We start from the raw sequence: 27,026 nt of genomic DNA, 5'->3' as shown, positions 1-27,026 counted from the left end.
TTTATAAAAGCGATTCGTATAGATTTTTCCCTCTTAAAAGAACAATTTATGTAATCAAAAGTATAGATGCATTATAAAATTTATTTATTTTTCTATTTTTTCCGATTAAAACTGAAATTTAATTTATTATTACTAAAATTTGCTTATACCTACCTACCTACGTTTGGTTCAGTAAAATTTCATATGACCACACTCAAAACTATTGAAAACACAATATTGACAGGTAAACCTGAATAAAGTCAATTTTATCACCTGTCAAAGCGCAGATGTCAAAATTAAATGGTTAATTTCGCTATAATTTTGGTTGTTTTGTTCGAGAACATCGCTTTTAAATACGCGATAGCAATAGCGGCACTTTATCTCGACACTAATAAATTAAACAGTCTCTTTTAGGTCATAGTTCAATTGCCGTCGAATGTTTCGGGTCAATTGTCAGCTGACATATGCATTAAGATGAATGAAAACAATGAAGCTCGACCGTCGCTGAGCAACTATTTCGGTGATGCAAATATATCTTCGTCTGCGGCGTTCTTCGATGAAATAACTAACAGCAAGGAAGTGCCCATAACGCCCATCAACAATACGCTAGCTAATATTGGAGTATTGGGAGAAGGTTGTTATAACTTATTTAGTTTATTCTAATTATTTTCTTATTCTTACATAATCAACTGTCTAGCGTCGTTGTTAATGATAATTTAGATTCGTTTAGAGTCTAAAGTTCTAACAATGAATAGATAAATGTGTTTTTTTTCAGGTACGTATAATAGTGTGTGGTTTTGGTCTCATGCTAAATGTCTCTGAGTGTGTTATTTATTTATTTTTTCAAAACATATTACATACATAAGTCATATATATATATATATATATATATATATATATATATATATATATATATATATATATATATATATATATATATATTATTTTTTGACATTTCATCAAAGATGAAGAAGAATATGGAAGTCTGGGCATTTACGGGGCTTACGACCGTCATAGGCTGGTTTGAGTGATCACTTTACACACGTGTAACATTCACCAATTCTACCCATTATTGACAACCACACTACTCAAATTCTTGGAAGTTCTATATATATGAACCAATTTAGAAACCTTGTTCATGAATCACTAAAACTTCACTAGAGACATCTATTGGTGAGATGTAAAGAAGCTTTTTATTAAGCAGAAACTCTTATATTATTTTTTTAACTCTTATTTTTATTTCTCATTTTGGGACATGGGATTAAGGTTAACAAGTAAATATAAAATATAAAAAAAACATAAGGTAAAAACAAAATAAGAAAATATGACTAATCACTACATATAATATATATCTTTCCATAAAGTATTTTTTCAGATAATTTAGTTTGAATCCCCGAATGGGTTCTATTTTATATATCGCTCACTCCTTTCAAGAACGTCATAAATCAAAAAACTTGATTTTTCAGGAGAACGTTTTTAAAGTTTAAAAATATAAAACTTGTATTAAAAATAAATATCAAGCCACTTATTGAACTTTCTACTGTGCAACAGATCTTTTTAGGTAAAACCTGATGGTTTGTTCTCCATTTGAAAAATATTTAGTATATTTTTAAAAAATAATCAAACAATACCTTTTATACAAAATGCAAAAACCAGACTTTCTGCCCTGTAGCGGGTTAATATTAATCTAAAAATATGCCGCTTTTGCTGGGATATAGTACATTTTCTGGGCATTCCGAAAACATGCACAACTGAAAATTGTCAATTTTTGATTTATGACGTTCTTGAAAGGAGTGAGCGATATGTCAGGCAGCTGGTTAATTTTGGTATAAGCTATATATTTTAAGCACCTTACTCCAAATTTAGTATAGATTAATTTAGTGTTTATCGGCTCCACATGTATTTTGTTATGTCCTCTATGCTATGGTTATGAATTTCTTTGTTAAAAATCGGTATGATGTTGCTGCGATTCGGTATGTGTAGTTGAGTTTCTAGGTTCGAAGCCACTCTACCACAATTTGACACCTATTTCCAGGTCTTTCTTTTCTATGTAACGCGGTGGAACGGCATTTTGGCACCCTTTTTCACGGATATTTTTATTTAAAAAAAATTCTTAATCAATTAGATGAAACAATGTTTGTGCCTACGTAATTACAATGTATTATTTATATAATTCGTCATAATGATAAAATATGGTATTTTAATGAATATTTAAATGAGTTTTGAATAAAAAAAATTAGTGGGACTTTTTCCGGAAGTTTATAAAAGTTTTGGGACCTTTTTCATTAAAAAATAACTCTGCCTATTTCTAATAATGAGCCGCTTAGGCTCACAGAAATAGTATGAAATTCAAGTATTTTTGTAAATCATAAAAATAAAAATATTTCTCTTTTTAAATATAAAATTATATTTTTTTTTACATCAAATATGATTAATAAGCATTCGAGTTAGTTGAAGTTTGTTGTAATTTAATAAAATATTTATTCATTTTGATTTTTTTGGGAATTATACGGCTTGGACATAAAAAAAAATATAAAAATAATTGGATTGACAATAATAAAGGCCAATTAAATAATTCCACATATCGCTCACTCCTTTCAACAACATTATATTTCAAAAAACTTTTTCAGGAGATCGTTTTTAAAGTTTAAAAATATAAGGAACTTATTGCACTTTTTACTGTGCAATAGATTTTTTTAGGTAAAACCAGAATGTTTTTTCTCCTTTTGAAAAATATTAAGTATTTTTAAAAAAAAATTAAACAATACCTTTTCTTCAAAATAAAAAAAACAACACTTTCTGCCCTGTAACAGGTAAATATTAAGTTAAAAATATGCTGCTTTTGCTGGGATATAGTACATTTTCGAGGCATTTCGAAAACATGCACAACTGAAAATTGTCAATTTTTGATAAATGACATTGTTGAAAGGAGTGAGCGATATGAGTAGTAAGACCTTAATAAAGAGATTGGTTTATAATATTCATATAAAAACAATGGATAATTCCTTATTTTCTGCATTTGAAATGAGGCCGGCGCAGAAGGCAAAAATACCCTTCCCGTCCTTAAGCATCAATCGTCCGAACAGGTTAAAAATACCTTTTTCGTCGGAAGTGGAATAACACACATTTTTTCTTTTCAGCAGAAAAGCCTCAAAAACCTGCTTCTACAAACCCGGATCCTGTAGTTTGCAAGCTTTTCGTGGATCAGTCAACTGCAAATCATTCCGTCTCCTTCAGTTCTGATTCAAGAGAAGACAAGGTCTCCGCATCTCTGCTGTTTGATATTCCGAGGACCATGACCACCGGAGTGAACCAGCTCCCAGATCCTTCCACCTTCTTCGATAACATCGGCCCCGCTGCGTCCATGAATGTCGCTGGCACAAATTTAAACCTCACCGAAAGTTTTGGGTCGTCAGTCGATATCACTCTCGAGAAAGTACCGTTGCAGGTTTGTAATATATAAATCATACTTGAGAAGTTTGCTTTCTAGGAATGGATTGATAAAGATAGAAAATAGGGTGAATGCTGGGTACAGGGTGAATGGCGCACTGAAATCAGTTATAACAAATGAAAACCTTTCCCCGAAAGCTAATCTGGCAGTACACAGCGGAGTCCTGGCTCCATGAATTCAAAAAAATTGAGTAGTGTAGTTGTCAATCATGGATAGAATGCTGAATGTTGCATGTGTGTAAAGCGATCACTTAACCATCTTATGACAAGATATAAACCCTGTAAATACCCAGACTTCCATATTCTTCTTCATCTATGTTGAGATATAAATTTTTTTATGTGCTATTAATTCCCAGGAATCTACGCCGAGTGGCGGAGAAGCTGACAGAAGAAGAGATGCATGGATTCCGACTGAACAAGCAAAGAAAATTTTATATCAGGTACATATTTCTCTTATCCTGGTGTTCCTTATTCTATCACGTAGACTCTTGACAGATATGCTCCTCAGCGTCTTCATTTCTGACACTCTTAGAGTGTTTCAAATTTACGCGCACCGTGATCACGCACAATCAAGTACACCGACCGAAGAAGGACGGCCAAAAGCACAAGCCAATCCAAGCCAATCATCCGTTTTATCATGCTAACCGGACTACCGGACGGTAAAATTCCTGTAGTGCACAAGCGCCCTTAGCCTGTCAGAAATGTTTTCATTGTTGTTTCATAGATTTTTAATATTTTCTTTGCTTCACAAGCATTGTGAATTAAAATACATTACAAATGTGTGCTCTCTATTTTCTTTCTTTCCCATTTAACCAGACCGAGCTACTGCGAAGCGTGACCAGGTACAACTAGTTATATAGTAAAATGGCTCTGCAAATTTAATATGCCTGTGACGGTTAATTTGTACGACTCTTTTTTCACGCAGTTGAATAGGGCGCTGCGTTAAATAATGCAGTGTTATTTTGGTTTAAATTTGCATCTCTGTTTTCCAGGCACAAACCTCACCTGCGGGATCTTTCTTTCCAGAAAGAGATGTTCTGACGATGCCCGGTGTAGTCTTGGAAGAGGATTTAGTATGTACATGAGATTTTTTTTATTCATCTTTGTGTGCAATATTTTCTTTTGACTTTAATTTTTTAAATATGAAAAATAAATCACATCTATCAGACCACTTTTTTGAGTTTACTAATAGACTGAGAGCAATTTTGTTCATCAACACCGACCCTCAGTATACTAATAACAAGTAACCGTAACACCCAATTCTGATCTGTGCAATGTTTTTTGACGTCTCTCGCGCTCTACCAAAAGTAAGCAAATAGAACGCTTATAAGCATCTCCCGGTCTTTACTAACAGTATGTAAAAGGCGCTTTTAACCGGTTCGCTGCCACAAGCGCATTAACGCGCTCTCCTATTCCGTGCTCGCCAGGCCGGCCATACAAAATAAGCGCTCTCCTTTGAGCTTGTCGCAAGCCAATATTAAATCCAATTGCAATATTTTTAAATTAAAATATATAGAAACATCTATTAGGAGGACCAAGAAATACTAAAAGATTACAATTTACCGATATTATCAAAGTTACAGTCATCTTTCTAAAAGCTTTACCATTTTTGTTGAAAAAAATCACGGCCTGCTGGGTATGATCATATTTATACCTTCTGTCATTGAAAGGGTTAAGCGTTTCCCGTAAAAAATGTGTTTATATGAAAAATCTTGCTATGTATTGTATTTTCAGGGCGACGTGTTGTACGATGTGGTGTCTCATTACCTGGGCGAAGGGGAGGCGGTGCAGAGAGGACAGCTGGGATGTGAACATGTATCCCAGGATGAGAGGGGACTCCGGGAGTTGATACAAGCCGGCTGCTTCCGGGCCGCCGTCAATCTTACTTCCAGACTGCTCACCATTTACGGACAAGGTAAATCCAGTCTGTAGTGTAATAGAGGTATTCCCAGGAGGGTCAAAATAAATATGTATTAGTGATTTTTCACTGTAACATTTATTTAATATGTACGAGGGTCATTAAAAAAATTAAGTTCTAATTTTTTAAAAATATACAGCTTTATTGTTCGTCCGCCTCCGTGGTGTAATGGTCAGCGTGTTTAGCTACCCTACTGGAGGTCCCGGGTTCGATTCCCAGGGGGGGTGAAAATAAATATTAGTGATTTTACATTGTAATATTTATTTAATATTACCCTGGACTGGTTCCTGAATCACCTTGCCTTCATGTAAGTAATGATCAAGATAACACTGCGTCAATTCGATGCAGTGCCCTATGCACCATTGGGTGCGGATAAGGGTTATAAGTAGTAAGTCAGTTATTGTTTTGCTTAACATTATATATCATTTTAAAGCTTAAAGTTTACTCTATTTTTCTACATAATCACCGTTTCTGTCTAAACACTTTTGCAGACGATGCATTTTGCTCCAACTTTTGTTTCCCCAAGTCAAAATTTTGCCATCATTCCTCTGAGAAATCGAATCACCTCTTCCTTGACTTCATCATCAGTATGGAAGCGCATTCCACATTAAAAAAACTGAGATGTATGATCCAGAATTGCCAGAGAAGATTGTCAAGAAACCAGTCCATAGAAGGCAAATCAACATTCTGAGAGGACAATGTCTCCCCGGTCCACTAGTGTATTATATGATTATTTTTTTTGGATGGGAATTGCATTAATTTTTTACCTTGCTTATTATGTACAAGGTTTATAGATCATTTAGTGGATTTTTGTTTCTTCTAGCTAATTAAATATGTTTTATTTGAATCTGTGTTGGGAACAGGAGGGATAATCTAGTGTGGGCCAAACAGGAACTTCTCATCATTTGTATTATGTGATTCATATGATGCATGCAAGATGGATCGGCCATGTAATACGTCAAGAAGGTCTCTTGCATGCCATAATGGAGGGTATGACCGAGGGGACAAACTCTAGGGGGCGCCCACGCCCAGAGTACCTGGAGGACCTGTGCTGAGACTAGGACATTTCAAAAGAGCCGCACAAGACAGGGAAGAATGGAAGAGAAGAACAGAGGAAATTGCTGCAAACCAATCCCAGGATTGAAACCAGAAATAAAAAAATTATTGACATTTTGCGCTTCTAGGTGTGGGTAGGGCGGGTCATCCGGGCAAGCACTCCCCGCGCTCTCTTCAGCTCTGGTTCACCCGGCTAGCTCTGCTGGTGAAGATCCACTCCTTCACGACTTGTCAGATGGAAGCCGAGGCCTTTGGAAACCTGGACAATCCGGACATATTTTTCCAGGTAATTATTTTTTTTTAAATTCGAACCCTTATCCGCACCCCAATGGTGCATAGGGTGCTGCATATAAACGCAGTGTTATCTTGATTGTTAACATACGAAGGAAAGGTGATCATCCCTCCACTTCGAGTACCAGTCCAGGGTAATATTTAATAAATAGTAAAGTGAAAAAATCAGTTATATTTATTAGACCTCCCTCTGGGAATCAAACCCGGGACCTCCAGAATGGTTCCATTCATCGTTCCTGACCATTCCACTACGGAGGCGGACATTATTTAAATAATTTTATAAAATAAAACTTAAACATAAAATTGCTTATATGAAGAATTCTATTTTATAAAGCAATATTCAGCTTGATTCTCTTTTTCAATGCAAAAATTTGTTCACCAATGAAACACATTTTTTTTTCTTGAATGTTTTTCGCAGATACTTTGTGGCACATTTTATAAACTTTATAAAATAAAACAACTTTGTTTTATCCACTTTTTATTGGTACACTTTTTCCAACCGGTTTCGACAAGAACTTTGTCGAAACTGTTTGGAAAAAGTGTACCAATAAAAAGTGGTTAAAAACAAAGTTGTTTTATTTTACAAAGCACATTTTTGGTTAAATGGCAATGTCAATAATCAGAATTGCCAAATTTGGATTGGAGAAAACCCAAAAGCCTTTGTCGAGACGTTCTTACATCCATTAAAAGTTACTGATTGGTGTGCTTTATGGGCAGGTGGAATCATTGGCCCATATTTTTTTTAAGACGATGCTGCTTAGAATGTTACGATCAATGGAGAGAGCTACAGAACCATGATTACTGACTTCTTTGTACCTCAGTTGAATAGCATTGATGTGACGGAAAAAAAAGTATTTCAATAATAAACAATAAAATATTTATTTATTATTAGAAGAAAAAGTATATTTTACACTTACACTATTAATTATTATAGCATTGATGTGACGGAGCTGTGGTTTCAACAAGACGGCGCAACATGCCACACGGCGGGTGCCACTATCAATTTATTAGGGGAAACTTGAATTTGTATACCTCTAAAAAAACACTCTATGCCTAAGTCTTTTTTAGGACCACTATTTGTGAAGTTTTATGTATTATATATTTCCAGTTCTATCCCGATATGTACCCCAACCGCTCAGGATCCATGGCTTGCTTTTCGTTCCGACTCCTTCTCGCCGAGTTGCCTATGTACCTGAAGAAACCCGAGGTCGCTATTGCCCGACTACACTTGCTGCTAGCCGTAGTGCGGAAGGTAATTATCTCATAGTATGAGGAATGTGGGTGTATTGGTGACATTATTTATTGATTTGGCGTTTAATTTGTAGACATTCGTTTGAAAATGCCATAACTAGGCGAAACAATTGTCACAATATTTTTCATGTGGTTTTGTTAGTAAAATACAACTTAGTAGACTCAAAAATCTGTATTATTTTTTGACATCTCATCAAAGATGAAGAAGAATATGGAAGTCTGGGCATTTACGGGGCTGACGACCGTCATCGGCTGGTTTAAGTGGCCACTTTACACACGTGTAACATTCACCAATTCTACCCATTATTGACAACCACACTACTCAAATTCTTGGAAGTTCTATATATATGAACCAATTTAGAAACCTTGTTCTTGAATCACTAGAACTTCACTAGAGACTTCTATTGGTGAGATGTAAAGAAGCTTTTTTACTAAGCAGAAACTCTTATATTAGTATGTGAGGTCCGAATCCTGGATTATAATCACACACATGAGAAACGCCAGAAAATACCATTTTCATTTTGATTAATTTTTTTGGAGATAATCCAGATTTTGTGAACAAGTATTTGGACACACTCAAAATGTTGTCAAAAATCTGTGTTTGATTTAAAAATTTAAAAAAAATTATTGGTGACATGTTGGTGACAACAACATAATGTATGCATGCCCGCATAGTTTGGCAAGGGCATTTTAGATTTGTCTCTCCTAGAATCATTCTTTCTCTTCTGTTTGTGTCATGACGCCTCATAAATTTGTTACTTGATAGTACATACATTGATTCAAAATAATTATTCACTTTCAGATGATCAAAAACCTAAAGTCCTCAAAATGTGAGGTCGGCAGCGACCTGGAGCTATCCACTCAAGACAGTCAGGAGTCCCTCAAACTGTGGTCCGGTCGAGAAGCGAGGATACAGTTTTCCGTGATTAACTGCGCGCTCCAAATGAAAGTAAGTTTCACATTTTATAACTTTTTTCATCTTTATCGTTCAATATCGTTTAGTTTACTTTTATAGCCTTGTGTCTGTGTTGGATGACTCGGAATAAAATGATTATCGGTTCATTGCGACAGGCGCCGTGGCGTAGTTGGGTAGACGCTCGACTGCAAAGCTGGCGTCCTGTGTTAGATTCCTGCCAATTGCAAAATGAATTCAAGAAAGATTCATTTTCAATTGGTCTGGGTGCTTGTGATGTATTTTTCACATTCACCTTCCCTATACTACCTGCAGACAAGCATTTGAAAAAAGACGCTCTGTGGGTTATTCCTTTTTAAAATATAAATAAAAAATTCAACAACTTTCTAACACAGTACAAGAATAAGTGTAATATCCTTTTTTGTCAATCTCATAGAGATTGGGTTCTTACGCCTTCATCCCCCTAGCGTACACCCTTGTCCTGCCCTCTAGCGGCCGCTTTGAGTCACAAGTCAAGTTGTTAGAAACATTGCGTAAAATAAAATCTTTGCATGAGTATTTTGGATATAATAATGAATCTTGTCACGCAGGACTATTCTCTGGCCATCGAGCTAGTGGAAACGATGGCAGAAGACCCGATGTGGGGCCCCGCGCAGTCCAAGGCTCTGTACTCAGCCCTGGGGCGCTGCTGTCTGCAGGCGGGGCACATCCCCGGAGCCGAGGGCTACTTCAGGAGGGCCACCCAGATACGAGCCACGCAGTGAGTGTTGGTAGCCGTTAAAAACAATATGCCGTTTTTGCTGGGATATAGCACATTTTCTGGGCATTCTGAAAACATGCATAACTGAAAATTGACGATTGACATATGACGTTGTTGAAAGGAGTGAGCGATATGTATGACTTTCAAAATGTGAGTAGCATGGTTGTTATTCGTGAGTAGAATGGTGAATGATATACGTATGTAAAGTGATCACTTAACCAGCTTTTGATAAGTCGTAAGCCCTGTAAAAACCCAGACTTACATTTGCTTTTTCATCTATGTTAAGATATCAATATATAAATAACCCCTAAGTGGACAAACCCAGATTTGTCAACAAAGATTTGGAAACAAACCCAAAATATTGTAAATGTGTCGGGTTGTGGTCCCGTGGTTAGTGTCGCGGACTCTCGAGTCAGAGTTTCTCGGTTCGAACCCACTCTACCACAATTTGATACCTATTAATAATGAGCCACTTAGGCTCACAGAAATAGTATGAAATTTAAGTACAACATTTTGAGTGTGTCCAAATACTTATTCACAAAATCTGGATTATCTCCAATTACAGGAGTTATTTTCATATTATTTTATGACATCTCATCAAAGATGAAGAAGAATATGGAAGTCTGGGCATTTATGGGGCTGACGATGTAGATATATGTCTCTAGTGAAGTTCTAGTTATTCAAGGATAATTTTTCTAAATTGGTTCATATATATGGAACGTCCAAGAATTTGAGTAGTGTGGTTGTCAAAAATGGGTAGAATCGATCTATGATGTGTGTAAAGTGATCACTTAAACCAGCCTATGACGGTCGTCAGCCCCTTAAATACCCAGACTTCCATATTCTTCTTCATCTTTGATGAGATGTCAAAAAATAATATGAAATTTAAGTATTTTTGTGAATAATAAATATTGCTCTTTATTTAAAAAAAAAAAAAAAAAAATTAAAAATCTTTGCAGGTATCCTGAACAAGATGTCCGTGAGTTGGTGGACCAGTCGCTTCTAGCCGTTGCACAAAATGCCTTCGGAGATGCCTACCAGTCCCTGATCAAAGCTAACGAGATAGAACCTGCAAATATAATGGTAAATAATCGTGTAGTGCACAAGCGCCCTTGTAAAAAAAATATGACAAAATTAAATAGTGTGTTGTATCAACTTTATTAGTGGTGCAATGGGTTAAAGCACTGATGGCCAACCCGCGACTCCCTTACATGCGGTCCGCGGTCATGTATGAAGAATATATTTTTGAATCAGTGATATATTTGTAATACACGGTTTGATACATCAAAAAAATTTATGATTTTTTTGCCCTGTAGTGGGTAAATATTAAGCTAAAAATATGCCTCTTTTGCTGGGATATATGTAGTACATTTTCTGGGCATTCCGAAAACATGCACAACTGAAAATTGACCATTTTTGATTTATGACGTTCTTGAAAGGAGTGAGCGATGTGTGTTTTCTTCTCACATCTGGTCGTAGTAATGTTTTTTTTCTTCATAATCTTCCCTAATTGTACTTTCTGATTAATTCTGCATTCAAATTATTTATAATACTTACAAAAATTCAATATGTATGAAATTCGTTGTTATGATTTTTTTCTAATGTCTGTATGCGGCCCTTGGGAAAATTTTAGGTCATCGATGCGGCCTGGGGTGCAATTTGGGTTGGACAGGCCTGGGTTAAAGGCATGTCGGATTACGAAAGACGCTAGATTACAGGGTGGTCTGTTAAACAGACATACGATATTAATGACAACATCCGACGTACAAAAAACGTCTTTAATAATAATGAACAGAATCACATACTCTATTGGATTGTTCTTAGTGCGCGCGTTGCTTTGACAGTTTACTTTTGAGCTTGAAGACTGAAGTTAAATTGTTATTGAATATTATTAACCTGCGATTTACTTAATAATTTTCTTCTTCTTCTTTCTGTGCCACTTCTAACGAAGATCGGCAATCTCATGGCTATCTTCACTTTTGATGGTGCAGCTCGGAACAGAGATTTGGTGGTTCTGCCAAACCATTGTCGTAGATTTTTCAGCCATGATGTCCTTCGGCGTCCTTGAGTTCTTCGCCCCTCAATCTTTCCTTGTATGATTAGGTGGAGAAGACGATATTTTTCATTTCTCATGACGCGCCCAAAGTACATCAGCTTTCTCTGCTTGATGGTCTTGATGGCTTTTATTTACTAATAATTTTTGGTATCTAGTATGTAGTAAGTACGAGTATAAACATTTGATGTCCAGCATTCCTTCTACAAAAAGTCACCGACCGCCACTGGTCTGTTTACTTATTTTCATTTATACTTCTAGGTGTTAAACAACATGGCCGTGTGTCTCCTGTACTCCGGGAAGCTGAAGGAAGCCATCAACGTCATGGAGAACGCAGTCAACTCCAACCCGAGTCGCGGCCTCAGCGAAAGCCTCCTCCTCAATCTCTGCACGCTGTACGAACTGGAGTCCTCCGACACCATGACCAAGAAGATGTCTCTGCTGAGGCAACTCTGCAGATACAAGAGCGATACAATCACCAATGTTACCATGTGCTTGAAACTGCAAATGGCTACCAATTAACACGTTTAACGCCATGGGGGCACCAGTGACCTCAATCAAGAGCTGAGTTAGTCTTTGTGATGATTGGTTTGCTTCTTTGAGTCACCATTGAGTGACAGGGTCATAATTGATAACTTATAATGTACATAAGTCTATTTATTGATTTGGCATTTAATTTTTAGAACTCCATTTTAATTTATGCATTAATTTTAAATCAACATTCGTTTACACCGTTAATGACACATTTGTTTGATAATGCCCTAACAAGGCGAAACAACTGTCACAATATTAATTTTTCACATTGTTTTTGTTTATAAAATACAACTTAGTAGACTCAAAAAATCTGTGCTTGATTTAAAATTAGTACATAAGTTTAGTTATTATGTAATAAATACTTAAACTATAAATTTATTTATCATTTCACATACCCAATTTTTTAATATAGGTTTTACGATATTATCTCAACTCATACCTGACCTTTCCCCCTTTATTTTCACCTACTAACTGATTCATAAATATCTCTTTTCTCCATTATTGAAGATTGTGACCCTTGTGGAAGCAATAACTCTTCTCCAGTTATCCCTTGACTGCGCTGCACGTAGCGCTCCAACCACCGAGGTGCCTACTGCTGCCATCGTGTGGGGGATCTTCCTCTCCCTCTCTTCCCCTCCAGTCTACTGGTTTTGAAGCTAACCGCTTCTTTATCAAGACTGGTTAATACTAAAACACTATCTACTTAACAAAATTCAAAATATTTTGGCCGTTAGGCAAAAGAGCTTGGGTAGATCTCAAGTGCCTTTATTTTTTGTGTTGATTAGCAGTCAGTCATAAGGGATCAGGGATGTTGAGTGATTGGAAACATATAATAAGACTTTTAGAAAAATCGTTTACTTGTGGCAAAACCTCAGATGAATGTGTGGCAAAACGATGTTTGAATGATGAAATAAGGAAAGAATGCAAGGCTGAGATAAGCATTATCGATAAAATTAAGAAAGGTGTGTTGAGATGGTTTGGACATGTGGAACGTATGAGTGAGAAAGGAACCGTTAAACAAATTTATGAGGCCAATGTAGTTGGAAAAAGAACCAGAGGAAGACCGAGGAAAAATGGCACAATCAGGTATGTCAAATACTTGAATGCGGCCGGGTCAGGAGTCGTAATAATCGTCGGGTATGTATGGGATGCATGAATGTGGAAGAGGCGAAGAATGTTTGCAAAGACAGAGTGGTGTGGCGTTCGATTCTCTCTGCCTACCCCTGCGTAGAACCGGCGTGATAGTTAGTTAGTTTTAAATTGTGAGGACGAATTAAAGTAATATTTTAATTATAAAATGGAAAATCACAAAGCTATTGCTACAAATATAAATTATATTTTTTATCATTCATACTACTGTATTTGACAAACTTGTGTCCGACCCATCATGACGTATGGAATCGAAAGTAGAGCAGACACCGCTGCCACAAAAAACACGCTTAGAGTGTCAGAAATGAAGACTCTGAGAAGCATAACAGGCAAGAGTCTTCGAGATAGAATCAGAAATGCCAAGATCAGGGAAATATGCGAGATCGAAGATGTCATTAGGCGGGGAAGGCAACGAAGAAGACAATGGTATGCGCATGTGAGGAGAATGGAACCATCCAGACTCCCCCACATCGCACTGTACGGCCAACCCCATGGTAGACGATTCCCGGGCAGACCACCAAAGAGATGGGCCGATAGCTGTGAATCGACGTAGCAGAAGGCTAATCCCTCTTAAAAACAGGCCGCAAGGCCTATAATAATAAGAAGAAGAAGACTACTGTATAACAAAAAAGGTCTCAATGCGATGGATAATAAAATAAAGTCTTAATTTTTTCGCCCAATTTACAATGGCGTTATTTATTGATACAAAAACACAGAAATGTACAATTTATTTATTACAGCGTTTAAAGTTTGGCGTCAACCCGGGATAAAACATTACACGCCAAAGTGGGATGTAATATTTCATCCAGTCACGCTTAAATGCTTATATTAGCGTCTTCAATCAGATCTTGAGACAAACATCGGGAGTCGAGTATCATTTTATTGAGACTATACTCCAATAGAAAGAAAAAAATACAAGATTATACTGAACCAACACAATTATCAGAAATTTCCATGAGTGTTTTAATTTCAAACAAGATGAGTTACTCAAAAAACATCAAAAATTATAAATGAACAAGATAAAACACATTTTAAATGAGTGAATAGTTCTTTGCAAGAAACACGACACCAAATATCGTAGTCATACAGGAGAAAGTGACCAAGTGCACTGTTTTACAAAATTGTGATCATTGACTATTTGATATCTTAATAATAATAAAACCCTTATCCGCACCCCAATGGTGCATAGGGCACTGCGTCATATCGCATTTTTATCTTGATGGTTTACACATGAAGGAAAGGTGATCAGCCCTCCGCTTCAGGTACCAGTCCAGGGTAATATTGAATAAATATTACAGTGAAAAAATCACTTATATTTATTTTACCCCCCTTGGGAATCGAACCCGGGACCTCCAGAACAGTAGCCGAGCGTGCTGACCATTACGCTACGGAGGCGGACTAAAATTTGATATCTTACTAGCTTAATATTGCCCTGAAAAATTCAAAAGGATTTTAAACTTGGAAGTATAATATGTTGACTTGTTAAAAATGACTAACTGCATTGGTGTTTATTTCGTTGCCAAGCAGAAGTGACTTAAATGGCCCTCCTGAACATTTTACGTTTTGGCAGTTGGTCACTTTCTCCCGTACGACTATGATATGTAAAAGCAACTATTTTTATCAGTTTTTTTAAAAGGCCTTCAAATAACTGTTAGACTTTAGTCATATGATAATTTGCTTTTTTTAATTCATGTTTTAATTGGTAAATACCACAATTTCTTCGAATCTAATGTGACGCATGTTTTGACGCATTCAGCATCATTTTCTAACGCGGTAGAATGATGCGGAATGCATTGAAACACGTGCTACATTAGATTTTAAGAAATAGTGGTATTAAATAGTGGTATAATTATCTGGTAAAACTTCAATTAAAAATGGATAGATATTACTACAATGTGACTGCTGAATCAATTAACATACAAAGGACGGGACAGCTATTTCTACCCGTTTGGTCGATTGATGCTTAACGATGGGAAGGGTGTTTTTACCTTCTGCACCAGCCTAATTTCAAAGTCATCAAGAGGGAATTATTTAATGTTTTTAAATTGATATTATGTACCAATGTCTTTGTTAAGGTCTTAACTATGTACACAATTATCGAATCCTGTAGCCGTAAAAAAACACCCGTCCTAAGTGTGTTCATGAAAATAATAATTAACTTTCACAGAAAAATCTAAAATAATACATTGTGAAATTTTCAGATATATACAATAAACTCTCAGATATGCTGCTAATTTTTTTTAGGCATGTATGCAAAAAAAAAAGGATTTTTATAATATATATATATCGCTCACTCCTTTCAAGAACGTCATAAATCAAAAATTGTGAATTTTCAGTTGTGCATGTTTTCGGAATGCCCAGAAAATGTACTATATCCCAGCAAAAGAGGCACATTTTTAACTTGATATTTACCCGCTACAGGGCAGAAACTGTTGTTTTTGCATTTTGAAGAAAATGTATTGTTTTATTATATTTTTAAATAAACTAAATATTTTTCAAATGGAGAAAAAACCTTCAGGTTTTACCTAAAAAGATCTGTAGCACAGTAAAAAGTTCAATTAGTGGCTTGATATTTATTTTTAATACATTGTGTTATATTTTAAACTTTAAAAACGTTCTCCTGAAAAATCAAGTTTTTTGATTTATGACGTTCTTGAAAGGAGTGAGCGATATGTAATTAAAAAGTTCACTGCGTATAGAATACTGAGTCATATAGAGCAGTGCTCCTTAACCGTTGGGCCACAGTCAAATTAAATGTATTCAACATTTTTCAATTTTTCATCATGTATTTAATTCACAATGACAAATAATTTTTCATAATATTGTCTTTCTTTCAAAATGTAGAATAATAATTAAAACTAAATAATTTTTCAAAAGTCTATATATTTTAGCTTTTGGTGTGCCGCGAAATTCTAGGAAAAATTTTGATGTGTCCTACGTGAGGTGTCCGCCTCCACAGAACGCTCGGCTACCGTACTGAAGGTCCCGGGTTCGATTCCCAGTGAAGGGGGGCAAATAAATATAAGTGATTTTACACTTCAATATTTGTCCAATGTTACCTAAAGCGGAGGACTGATCACCTTTCCTTCCAGTGCTAACGATCAAGAAAACACCGCGTTTATATGATGCAGTGCCCTATGCACCATCGGGTGCAGATGAGGATTTGAAGAATAAAAAAGATAAATACAGGCGTGTTTTATAGTCTGTAAAATACAATAACTTTCACTGTAATGACAATTTTTTACAATTTGAAAGTTTCGCTTTCTTTTTGTAGAATGTCTTGACATTTTTTTATCACAATAATATCAAGGGGTTATTGTTAGAACTCGCGAAACATGCTCTCCACACACAGGGTCTTCACACAACCTTGTTGAAAAAATGCGTTCATTTTCAATTCTACAAACAATACTTCTACCGTTCAATTAATGGGTTTGCATTCACTAAACACATTTGAGACAGGAAGGGTATTTTTGCCTTCTGCGCCGGCCTCATTTCAAATGCAGAAAAGAAGGAATAATCCAATGTTTTCATATGAATATTATATACCAATCTTTTTGTCCAGGTTCTCACTATATCGCTCACTCCTTTCAAGAATGTCATAAATCAAAAATCGTCAATTTTCAGTTGTGCATATTTTCGAAATGCCCAGAAAATGCACTATATCCCAGCAAAAGAGGCATATTTTTAACTTAATATTTACCCGCTACAGGGCAGAAAGTGTTGTTTTTGCATTTTGAAGAAAAGGTATTGTCTAATTTTTTTTTTTAAATATACTAAATATTTTTTAAATGGAGAAAAAACCTTCAGGTTTTACCTAAAATGATCTATTGCACAGTAAAAAGTTTATTAAGTGGCTTGATATTTCTTTATAATACATTGTATTATATTTTTAAACTTTAAAAACGTTCTCCTGAAAAATCTAGTTTTTTGATTTATGACGTTCTTGAAAGGAGTGAGCGATATGAATATAATCATCAAATCCCGTCGCCATTAAAAATAAAGTCCGCAGGCATAAAAAATACCCTTCCGAAATGTGATAATTCCACCGCTAATCAACCTAAAAAAACCTACAGATCTCAAATTACAATAACGCGTCTAAAATGTGATAAGGTTATACAATTGTTTGTATCAAAAATAAATAGGTGTCATCGAAAACCAGTGCTTAGATATAAAATAAACATATTTGAATACACATCTCAAAAAATATTTTATCGTAAACATAAACTAAGAAAGAGTGATATATCTTACACGGAAAACTGACGTGCATCGGTGTTAATGTAAGAAACCACTATGAGGACTGTATGAATTTTTTTGTAGCCGTGAAAAATGAATCCATTTTGAGAAATTGGCACAGAAAATTGGATAGGAAGGTGTAGAGTAAATTTAGACACTTATTAAAACAGACTGAGTACTATGTTGATACATATGTAAAGACAGACGAGAACTATGTTGATACATATGTTAAGACAGACTGAGAACTATGTTAAGATTGAGAACTATGTTGAGACATGTTAAGACAGACTGAGGACTACGTTGAAACATATGTTAAGACTGATTGAGGACTATGTTAAGAGTGGTCAAAATAATTAAGTGATTTTTCACTCTAATACTTATTCAACATATCTCTGAACTGATACACTAAGGGCAGGACCAATCACATTGCTTTCACACAACTGAGGTTTAAGATAACACTGCATCGAGGAGATTCAGTGCCCTATGCACCACTGGGTGTGTACAGAGGTTAGAAGAAGAAGAATCTGTATCAAGTGTCTAAATTTAATATAATCGTTCAAAATTAATGCCATCTCAATTAATATGCTGAGTAAAATTAGTGAAAAAATTATCAATATCATAAATTATACGCCCGGAACATGCCGGTTTTAAATACATATATAGTTTTGTGATAAAATGTATGTATTTAGTTATGAATACGTTAGTTTACTTGCGCACATTTATACACTGAAAGCTTTTAATTGGAAACGGCTAATCTATCTAAGTATCAGCTTACACAACATCCAACGGTTATATTTACAATCTGGCAAAATGATCCACGGACGGACATTTCATATTCATCGGTACGGGTACACAGACGCATCCACAGCCCCGACCAGTACAGCGACAGACAGACGCGGAACAGTGCAAAGACATTAGGAGAAAACGCTCATTCATCCGTCGGAATCGGATCTAGCTGACTAACTGAACTAACTAGCAACTAATCCCTTTCACTGCCTACACCGGGGTGATTCTAGAAAATATGGTGGTGTATTTAAAAACTTGTATTTATTTAGATTGGCAGTGACAGGGATATTGAAAGCTTTTAAATGTAAATTCACGGTAAAATCGCGATACAATTTTGTTTCACATTTTTAATCAATTTCGCAACTTAGTTAATAAAAAAAATTGAAAGAGAAGGTCTGTCAGGAAGCCTAGATGCTTCTGTATCAGATCAGGGAATACGGTGGGACAGCTTTCAATGGTCGATTCGATTAGAATATTGTTTTTCTCAATCGTTCTTCATTTCAAAATTATTCTAATCTAACGTGTTTACAATTATCTCTTGCCAGATTCTAAGTATAGTGCTCTCTAGCTAGTATAATGCAATTTTGCTAAGTATCAAGAAATAAAAACACATTGATTTTTGCCATTTATAATTTAGCTACATGGCCGTAAATTACGTTTCATCCAAATAATAAATCATAACCGTAGCACTACATAGTCTTATCAAACACATTTAAGGCAACGTCAATTCAGTAAACAGTTACCTACGCTTGATAATGAGATTTTGCGGAAATCGGGCAACATTGGATAAAACAGAGTCTAGTTCTGTTACGACAGTCATTTTAGAATTCTCAAAACAACGCTTAGAGTATAAAATGATATCTTTTATTAACCTTTCCCTTACGGCATTAAAAAACTTCCGCGTGCAACGGTGATATGTATTTTGTACACCATATGAAAATGTGATTTAATAACGGGAAAAATGTCAGTATTCATAAATGTTGCTTTTATTGATCATTGTTAAAGTTGAAACACTACAATTTTGTAAAGTTAGCTCTGGCAATTATCTGAAAATGACAAAAAAATACATCGCAAATAGCCGCAACAGCTAGCGTAGTGACATGACCGCCACGCAAGACGGCCCGCGCACTACTGGCGCTTCTAAACACGCTACGACATGCGCATATACGCAAAGCAAGGCACGCACGCACGCACTGATAAACGTTTGCATATAGGTAATTTTATCCCAGATTTTTTCATAAAATAATTATTTCAGTCGCTGCTAATGAATAACTTTATATTACAATACTTTTGTGCAATACATAGTTATATTACGGAGGAATACGAAAATTCTGAGCCTGTATTTGCTATATTTTAAATTGATATTCTCATTTTTAAAGTCGAGTTGTAGTAAATACATATCACCGGGAGGGGAAGGTTAAACAACTTTAGATCAAATAATTCACGATCTTAGGGAACCCATATATTTCATTAACTTGGAATGAATACCATAATATTACAAAATTCTCATAGTATATTGATATTCAAGATTCTGATTGATATTTCCACATAGGTATCCACAAATATTCCATAAAAAAGAGACTTCTAACAAATTCAACTGAAATTACGTCAAAAAGTGTTTATGGAGACGAATATATCGTTGAATAAAAATAATAAATGGTGTATCCCAACATAGATAAAGAAGAATACAAAAGTCCGGCCATTTATAGGGCTTTCAACCTAGTATTTATAAGCTGGTTTAAGTGACCACTTTATACGCGTGTGAAATTCACCATTCTATCCATAATGACAACCACACTTGTCTGGTTATATTTGTGCTTAAATTGAAAAGATAATTTATGTATTGAAAGCATTGTTAACTTTGTGGTATAGTAATATAACACTCTCGTTATCATTCATCATTCACTTTGTGTAATACCATGCTTTAAAATGTATTACACAAAGCGAATGATGAATGATAAGGAATGTTAGATAATTTATACTTCAATTGTACAAATACAGCTTCCGAAATTTGGGTAGTATGGTTATCAACCATGGGTAGAAAAGATAGAATCAAATCCCGTCACCAGTGGTCCGCAGGCTTAAAAAACATGCATCCGAAATGTGTTAATATCAAATATATGGTTGAGATGTTTTGGAAAATATGAATATCAACACACTGAGTATAATGTAAGGTGTCTCGTGAAATGTTTTGGAATTTAAAAAAAATAGTCTGGCATGATAAAGAGAAGATATCGCTCACTCCTTTCAAGAACGTCATAAATCAAAATTTGTCAATTTTCAGTTGTGCATGTTTTCAGAATGCCCAGAAAATGTACTATATCCCAGCAAAAGAGGCATATTTTTAACTTAATATTTACCCGCTCCAGGGCAGAAAGTGTTGTTTTTGCATTTTGAAGAAAAGGTATTGTTTCATTATTTTTTTAAATAAACTAAATATTTTTCAAATGGAGAAAAAACCATCAGGTTTTACTTAAAAAGATCTGTTGCACAGTAAAAAGTTCAGTGAGTGGCTTGATATTTATTTTTAACACATTGCATTATATTTTTAAACTTTAAAAACGTTCTCCTGAAAAATCAAGTTTTTTGATTTACGACGTTCTTGAAAGGAGTGAGCGATATGTGGGCCGTTCGGTGGCTTTATTTTTTATTCCGTTAAAAATATTGTCATTTAAACAGGATACTATTGACAAATTCTTTGTAATAATCTGGAATTATCACTCTTTCCCTGATTCTTCACTCATTTATTTACTATATTAAGAGGAATTTTGTAAACTTTTTAACTTCACTGATAGCATTTTCCACTTTTATTTTATTTGACCAGTGACCGGGTTTCGTTGTTACCGACATCATCAGAGTGGTGATGATGTTGGTAATGACGAAACCCGGTCACTAGTTAAATAATAAACTAAATAGTTGTTGTTTTATTATATTCACTGTTCAATTTACAAAATTTTCTAACTTAATCAATCAATTTATGAAAATGTCTAATTTTATTGATGAATTTAAAGGTCTGGGAATCGAACCCCGGACCTCCAGCTTGGTAGACAAATGTGCTAACCACTGGACTATGGAGGCGGAAAAAATCAGAATTTGTGGGATACTTTTAAAAAAAAATTTACCCTCCACTCATTTACCAGTGATTTCGTGGGATATAAATGATATATATTTTTTCATACAGGATGGGAATGAATTGATTTTTCTTCACAAGTCTATCACAGACGATATAGCTACAATTGTTCAACAATGCCAAGTATAATAGCACTTATTTGTCTCTCACAACAAAATTTGGAAGACATTCGTACGAAAACACTGTTGAATATTTTTACATGACCTTCTAAAGAGAGAATTTTATAAAAATGTAATGCGTTGCGATGTGGAGTTTATACAAAACCATCCCATACTGACGTATGTTTCAATTTAAATTACCCCAAATAAACATATAAGAAGGTATTTTTACATGACCTTCTAAAGAAAGAATTTTATTAAAATGTAATGCGTTGCGATGTGAAATTTATACAAAACCATCCCATACTGACGTACGTTTCAATTTAAATTACCCCAAATAAACATATAAGAAGGTATTTTTACATGACCTTTTAAGGAGAATTTTATAAAAATGTAATGCGTTACGATGTGAAATTTATACAAAACCATCCCATACTGATGTACGTTTCAATTTAAATTACCCCAAATAAACATATAAGAAGGTATTTTTACATGACCTTCTAAAGAGAATTTTATAAAAATGTAATGCGTTGCGATGTGGAGTTTATACAAAACCATTCCATACTGACGTACAACGTTTCAATTTAAATCTATAGTCGGAGCGCTTGCCGCGAGCGACGTTACAACAAAATGCTACGGTCAGTCCCCACCTTTAGAGCAATGGTATATCACCATGTAAGCTGAGTGTGAAGATCATATATGTAATATACCAATAGGTTCAAATTACAATTTAAATATTTTGAATTAAAAAAAAATAATAATGTAGTGAAGACTGCGATGTTTGACAATCAACTCTTTAGTTCATATAATATTAATTTACATAAAAAAAAATTTATATACTGGCAGCGGTTTATGGTCAAAAATGTTTTTTTCTCTGTGGGCAGAGCGCTGAAGTCGTTAACAAAACAGAAAATATGTACCTAAATTACGTAGTATGACATCTTAGCTACTATGCAGCTGAATCTTGTATTGGTGAACAAATTAAAACCTCCAATGTTTTATCAGTTTTCTTTCAGTATTGATTATTTATTTATATGTAGAGATTGGTAAATATACCCAGAGTTGTAATTTTTCATTAAATTTTTTGCTAACAAAAAAAATAATTGGATATTTGAGTAGTCCACTTGCAAACCATGTTATGTTAAAAAATTAAGTTTTTTTGAGAGATTTTTTAAAGTGAACCGTTGATTGGCATAGCGAGTCTTGCAATATTGATTTTTCTATTCCATTTTATTCCTAACTTAACGAGTTTTGGTAGTAAGTTAAACAGGGACGTTAATATTTTAAACTTTTACAGATTTAAGTTAATTTTTTAACATAACATGGTTTGCGAGTGGACTACTCTTTTGTCGGTTCAAAACTAAAAGGATATACAGTATATTTCGAGAGAAGTATCAGAGACAAGTGGTTTTAATTTTTTTTTATAATGATGTTTTTCCATTTGTCCAAAACTACGCTATTTCATATTTCTTAACAGAAAATACACGTCCGAGTTAATTAGATATTCCGTCACATCACAGTTTAACGCTAGAAATGAATTAGCAGCGCGATACATCTCCGCACTTATCTCCTATAAGAACACGCTCCTCGTCTCGCGGCAACAAAAAATGTCGGCTTAAATTAAGTTTCACATAAACACTAAGAATACTTGAAACAAGTCCCTATAGTATATTTGTCAATTGTTCGCAAGTTTATCAACTTCGTATCAATCAAACTTTCAACTTCGCACAAATAGTTTCCTTCTCGCAACCTTTCCAAACGGAGTTTGTTTTACATCGAGTGCAAATTCCAACGTCGCGACGGCGTCCGGATTCCCGTCACAATAATCAATCGACGGTTCCGAGTTAATTGACTTCAATCACTACAATTTAACTCCGGAGTAGCGATGTGAATCATTTTCATAGAGAGAGTGATACTGAGCGTTTGTCGATATATGCTAAATGAGGCTATTTATTTAACCAAATATCCGGCGGGAGGAAAAGTATTGAACTTACAGCTACGGAAATAATAATCCTAGACAAATTATAGCCTATTACCCACCATCACAAACTAGCTTAGTCTGCCTTGTTTAAAATCTCACAAGTATTTGTTTATCCGAGTGTCGGGCTCGAAGGGCGCATATATCCAAGACGGCCAGCATCTCTCGGGGGTGAACGGAAGCGGGGAACAGATCAGCCGTAGCGCTGGCAGTTGGCGTCGCCGTTCTGGCTGATGCCGATGCGCTTGATGAAGTCCTCCTGCAGCATGACGGTCTTCATGAGGCTGGCGGGGTACAGCGGGTGCGCGGGGTGCGGCGGGTGCGGCTCGGGGTAGGCGTCGGGCGCGGGCGCGAGCGCGGGCGCGTCCAGCGCGGCCCAGTAGGCCTCGCTGGGCGAGGCGGAGGCGGCGCCGGGCGGCGCGGCGGCCGGCGCGCCCGTGTAGCGGAAGTAGGGGTTCTTGAGGTCCAGCGTGTTGGCGGCCGCCACGCCCGTGCCCTCGAGCGCCAGCTCCATGGTCACGTCGTAGCTCTGCTTCTTGTTGGCCACGAGCAGCACGCGGCCCGTGAGCAGCTGGCCCTGCTTCACGAAGATGGGCGTCTCCAGCAGGCAGCGCACCTGGTACCAGTGCGTGAGCGGCTCCGTGGGCGCCGTGGACAGCCACACGTACTGCGTGCTGCCCGCGAAGGCCACGTCGAACCAGAAGGCCAGTCCGTGGCAGGTGCCGGCCTGCAGCAGCTGGAAGCGCAGCGGGATCTCCAGCCGGTGCAGGTCGGCCTCGCTGGCCTCCAGGAAGTCCACGGCGTGGCGCACGGACTTGGCCATGCAGATGCGCACGTCGAACGTGTCCACGATGGGCTGGCGGAAGTACTCCTTCATGGCGGCCGTGCGCAGCGCGCTCAGGTCCACGCCGTGGAAGCACGTCTGGTACCAGAAGTTGGCCTTGTTGTACTGCTCCATGAAGAGCGCGTCGTCCGTGAAGGGCGCCACGTGCAGGTCGCCGCGCGACGGGAACATCTTGCCACCGGGCTGCAGCCACTTCTTGGCGTGCAGGTACGTCTCCAGCATGCGCTCGTTGTACAGCATGTAGCCCATGGGCTCGGACACGATCACGTCTACGCGTTCGGGCAGCTCGATCTCCTCGATCTTGCCGGCCACGATCTTGATGCGATCGTGCAGCCCGTTGGCGTTCACCAGGATCTGCGCGTGGTGCGCCATGTTGCTGGCCTCCACGGCGTACACCTTCTTGGCGCCGGCCTGCGCCGCGAAGAAGGACAGGATGCCCGAGCCGGCACCCACGTCCAGCACGATCTTGTCCTTGAAGTCCGGGATGTTGTTCAGGATGGCCCGCTGGTACGTGCTCGTGCGAACGTAGTCCTGCATCATGTTCTGCTGCTGGCTCAGGAAGCCGTAGAACTGGAAGTACTGCGTGGCGGACGAGTCCTCCGTCCTCACGGTGAACATGGACGCGTTCCGCCCGGCCTGGATGTCGTTGATCAGCAGATGGAACTTTCGCGTGTCGACGTCCGACAGGAACTTGAAGAACAGGGTCTCGTTGTCCAGCGTGAATATGTAGGATTGAGCGGCGACCCTAGCGCACTCCGTCTGACTGTGGACCGGGATCTCGAGCAGTTCGTGGTCGGTCATCGCGTCCGACTTGATAATTTTGACACTGAGACCTTGCGGATCGTATTCCACGCTGACACTTGTCGGAAAATTATATTTCGGCGTCAATGCGCCGTCGTTATTGACGGTCGAAACCGTGACGGCGCGAAACACGTTCGCCATTTTTAATGCTTTTTGCGGCAAGGAAGTGCGATAACCCGACGGACGGCCAAATGGCAAACAAAGAAAACTGTCGCTCCAACTTCACGCGGGTCAAAGACAACCGGCGTGAAGCTATCGCCGTGCTATTGTCTATGGCAAAATTATACGGGGCTTGTTGGAGAATTTTTATTATCTGTAAAATAAAAATGTTTTGCAAAATATAGAATTTTGTCGCTCTAATTTTACGTGTTTCAGAGATTGTCGGCCTTTTTTTAAAAATTACCTTACGTTAACACCTCCTCTGCGATGGTGGGTCTGATCAGACCCACCATCGCGGAAAATTATTAATTACTTAATAGGTAATTTTTTTACGTCGTTTTCCGTCAGTGTAATCGTTCTTCAAACAATTACCTACAAATTGAGATATAAACAAAAATTATCGGACCAGATTCGAATGAGTTATTTAAAAAAAAAGAACAAATAAAAGATCAAAAATCATATTGAGTAAGGTCAGTTGTTCGCTATCAATGTGTTAGTGTGCCGTCTGCCGTGCCCTCGAACTCCCCAAAACAAAAGCAAACATTGTCAATCTTTGGCGATTGATTCTGTGTATTGTTTTTTTACATTCGTTTTAAACTGATTTATTTGTTTACTTGTATGAAAAATACTAAGGATCACGTTTAAAAAAGTGTAATTATTACATAAGTTGTTAATATTTTCATAAATTGATTCGGCAGTTACTTTTTGGTAAAATCTAACCATTTTTAATTTAAGTTTTACTTAGAAAATACCACAAATAGTGGTAATATATAGTAGATAATAGATTTATGTATAAATACAACACCGACATACACAAAGTTACTAACTTCAAAACTTCACAATAAACTGTTTTATGTTTGAACAATTTCTAGTTTTTAAAAAAAAAATCTTTACGACACTTTACCACAATGAATGGCAGGAAAAAAATAAATATCTCATAACGAGATTGGACGACTTTTGGACAGTTCTAAAATTGAAAGAAAAGTGAGAAAGTAGTGTAGATGACAGTGATTTAGAATTCAAAAACCTTAGATATAGAATTTTAAAGTGAAACAGAAAACTTGGTTTTGTAAGAAATGTCAGTAAGTGATGAAGACATCGATTTTAACAAGAAAAGTAGCGATTGTCTTCTGATTTTTTGATAATAATTTACTTGTCAATATTAAAATTAAATTTGTTACCTATTATGTCTAACGAACTTGTATATAAAAATAATTTATACCCAAAAATTAGTTTTATTTAGTACCGTACAAAATTATATTCATAATTTCTAAGACCCGCAAATCTATGTAAGAAATGGCGAACATTAAATGAATATTTACACCATTTTGGGCAATTCTGTTTATATTTTTCAATGAAAAATTTACCATTCTCACTGTATTTAAAATAAATTTTAATTGCATTATGGACAAAAATTTATCTTGAATTATGAACTCAAGCCAAAATCCCAGAATCATTTTGTGGTTTTTAGAGCTAACCGCCACGTTTTATATTTGAAGATAACAAATAAAAGTTAAAAATTCTATCTTTTATGATGTTGACTTAAAATATAGTTAAAAAATTAAAAACACAAATTATTTGAATTCAGTAAAAATAAACATGTTTACAACCACTGCTTCATGCCGATCATGCCTCACGCGGAT

General features: G+C 36.5%; 2 protein-coding genes across 5 annotated transcripts; one reads left to right on the top strand and one right to left on the bottom strand.

Moving 5' to 3' along the window:
* Nucleotides 1–210: 210 nt before the first annotated feature.
* Nucleotides 211–12,579, top strand: LOC148299488 (trafficking protein particle complex subunit 12-like). Of its 4 annotated transcripts, none has more exons than XM_088276026.1 (12): nucleotides 211–282; nucleotides 384–613; nucleotides 3,123–3,427; nucleotides 3,786–3,869; nucleotides 4,422–4,502; nucleotides 5,164–5,344; nucleotides 6,532–6,689; nucleotides 7,803–7,946; nucleotides 8,748–8,894; nucleotides 9,449–9,618; nucleotides 10,578–10,701; nucleotides 11,933–12,579. In XM_088276026.1, exons 2-12 carry the CDS (start codon nucleotides 454–456, stop codon nucleotides 12,191–12,193), a joined length of 1,815 nt encoding a protein of 604 aa, XP_088132152.1. In that variant the 5' UTR covers nucleotides 211–282; nucleotides 384–453; the 3' UTR covers nucleotides 12,194–12,579. The 4 variants fall into 4 exon arrangements, with proteins under 4 accessions (XP_088132152.1, XP_088132149.1, XP_088132151.1 ...); XM_088276023.1 differs by having other exon boundaries at nucleotides 3,120–3,427; XM_088276025.1 differs by having other exon boundaries at nucleotides 211–613.
* Nucleotides 12,580–22,597: 10,018 nt separating this feature from the next.
* Nucleotides 22,598–25,387, bottom strand: LOC148299487 (histone-arginine methyltransferase CARMER-like). The gene has a single exon (XM_088276014.1). The coding sequence runs from the start codon at nucleotides 25,363–25,365 to the stop codon at nucleotides 23,773–23,775; it is 1,593 nt and encodes a 530-aa protein (XP_088132140.1). The 5' UTR covers nucleotides 25,366–25,387; the 3' UTR covers nucleotides 22,598–23,772.
* Between the last annotated feature and the right edge of the window lie 1,639 nt (nucleotides 25,388–27,026).

Source organism: Brachycentrus maculatus, unplaced genomic scaffold, assembly GCF_059751285.1.
Source record: "Brachycentrus maculatus isolate JH-2025_06_01 unplaced genomic scaffold, ASM5975128v1 h1tg001123l, whole genome shotgun sequence".
NCBI classification, from domain to species: domain Eukaryota; kingdom Metazoa; phylum Arthropoda; class Insecta; order Trichoptera; family Brachycentridae; genus Brachycentrus; species Brachycentrus maculatus.
The sequence above is the reverse complement of the archived record's forward strand: the minus strand, read 5'-3'. Positions and strand labels throughout refer to the sequence as shown.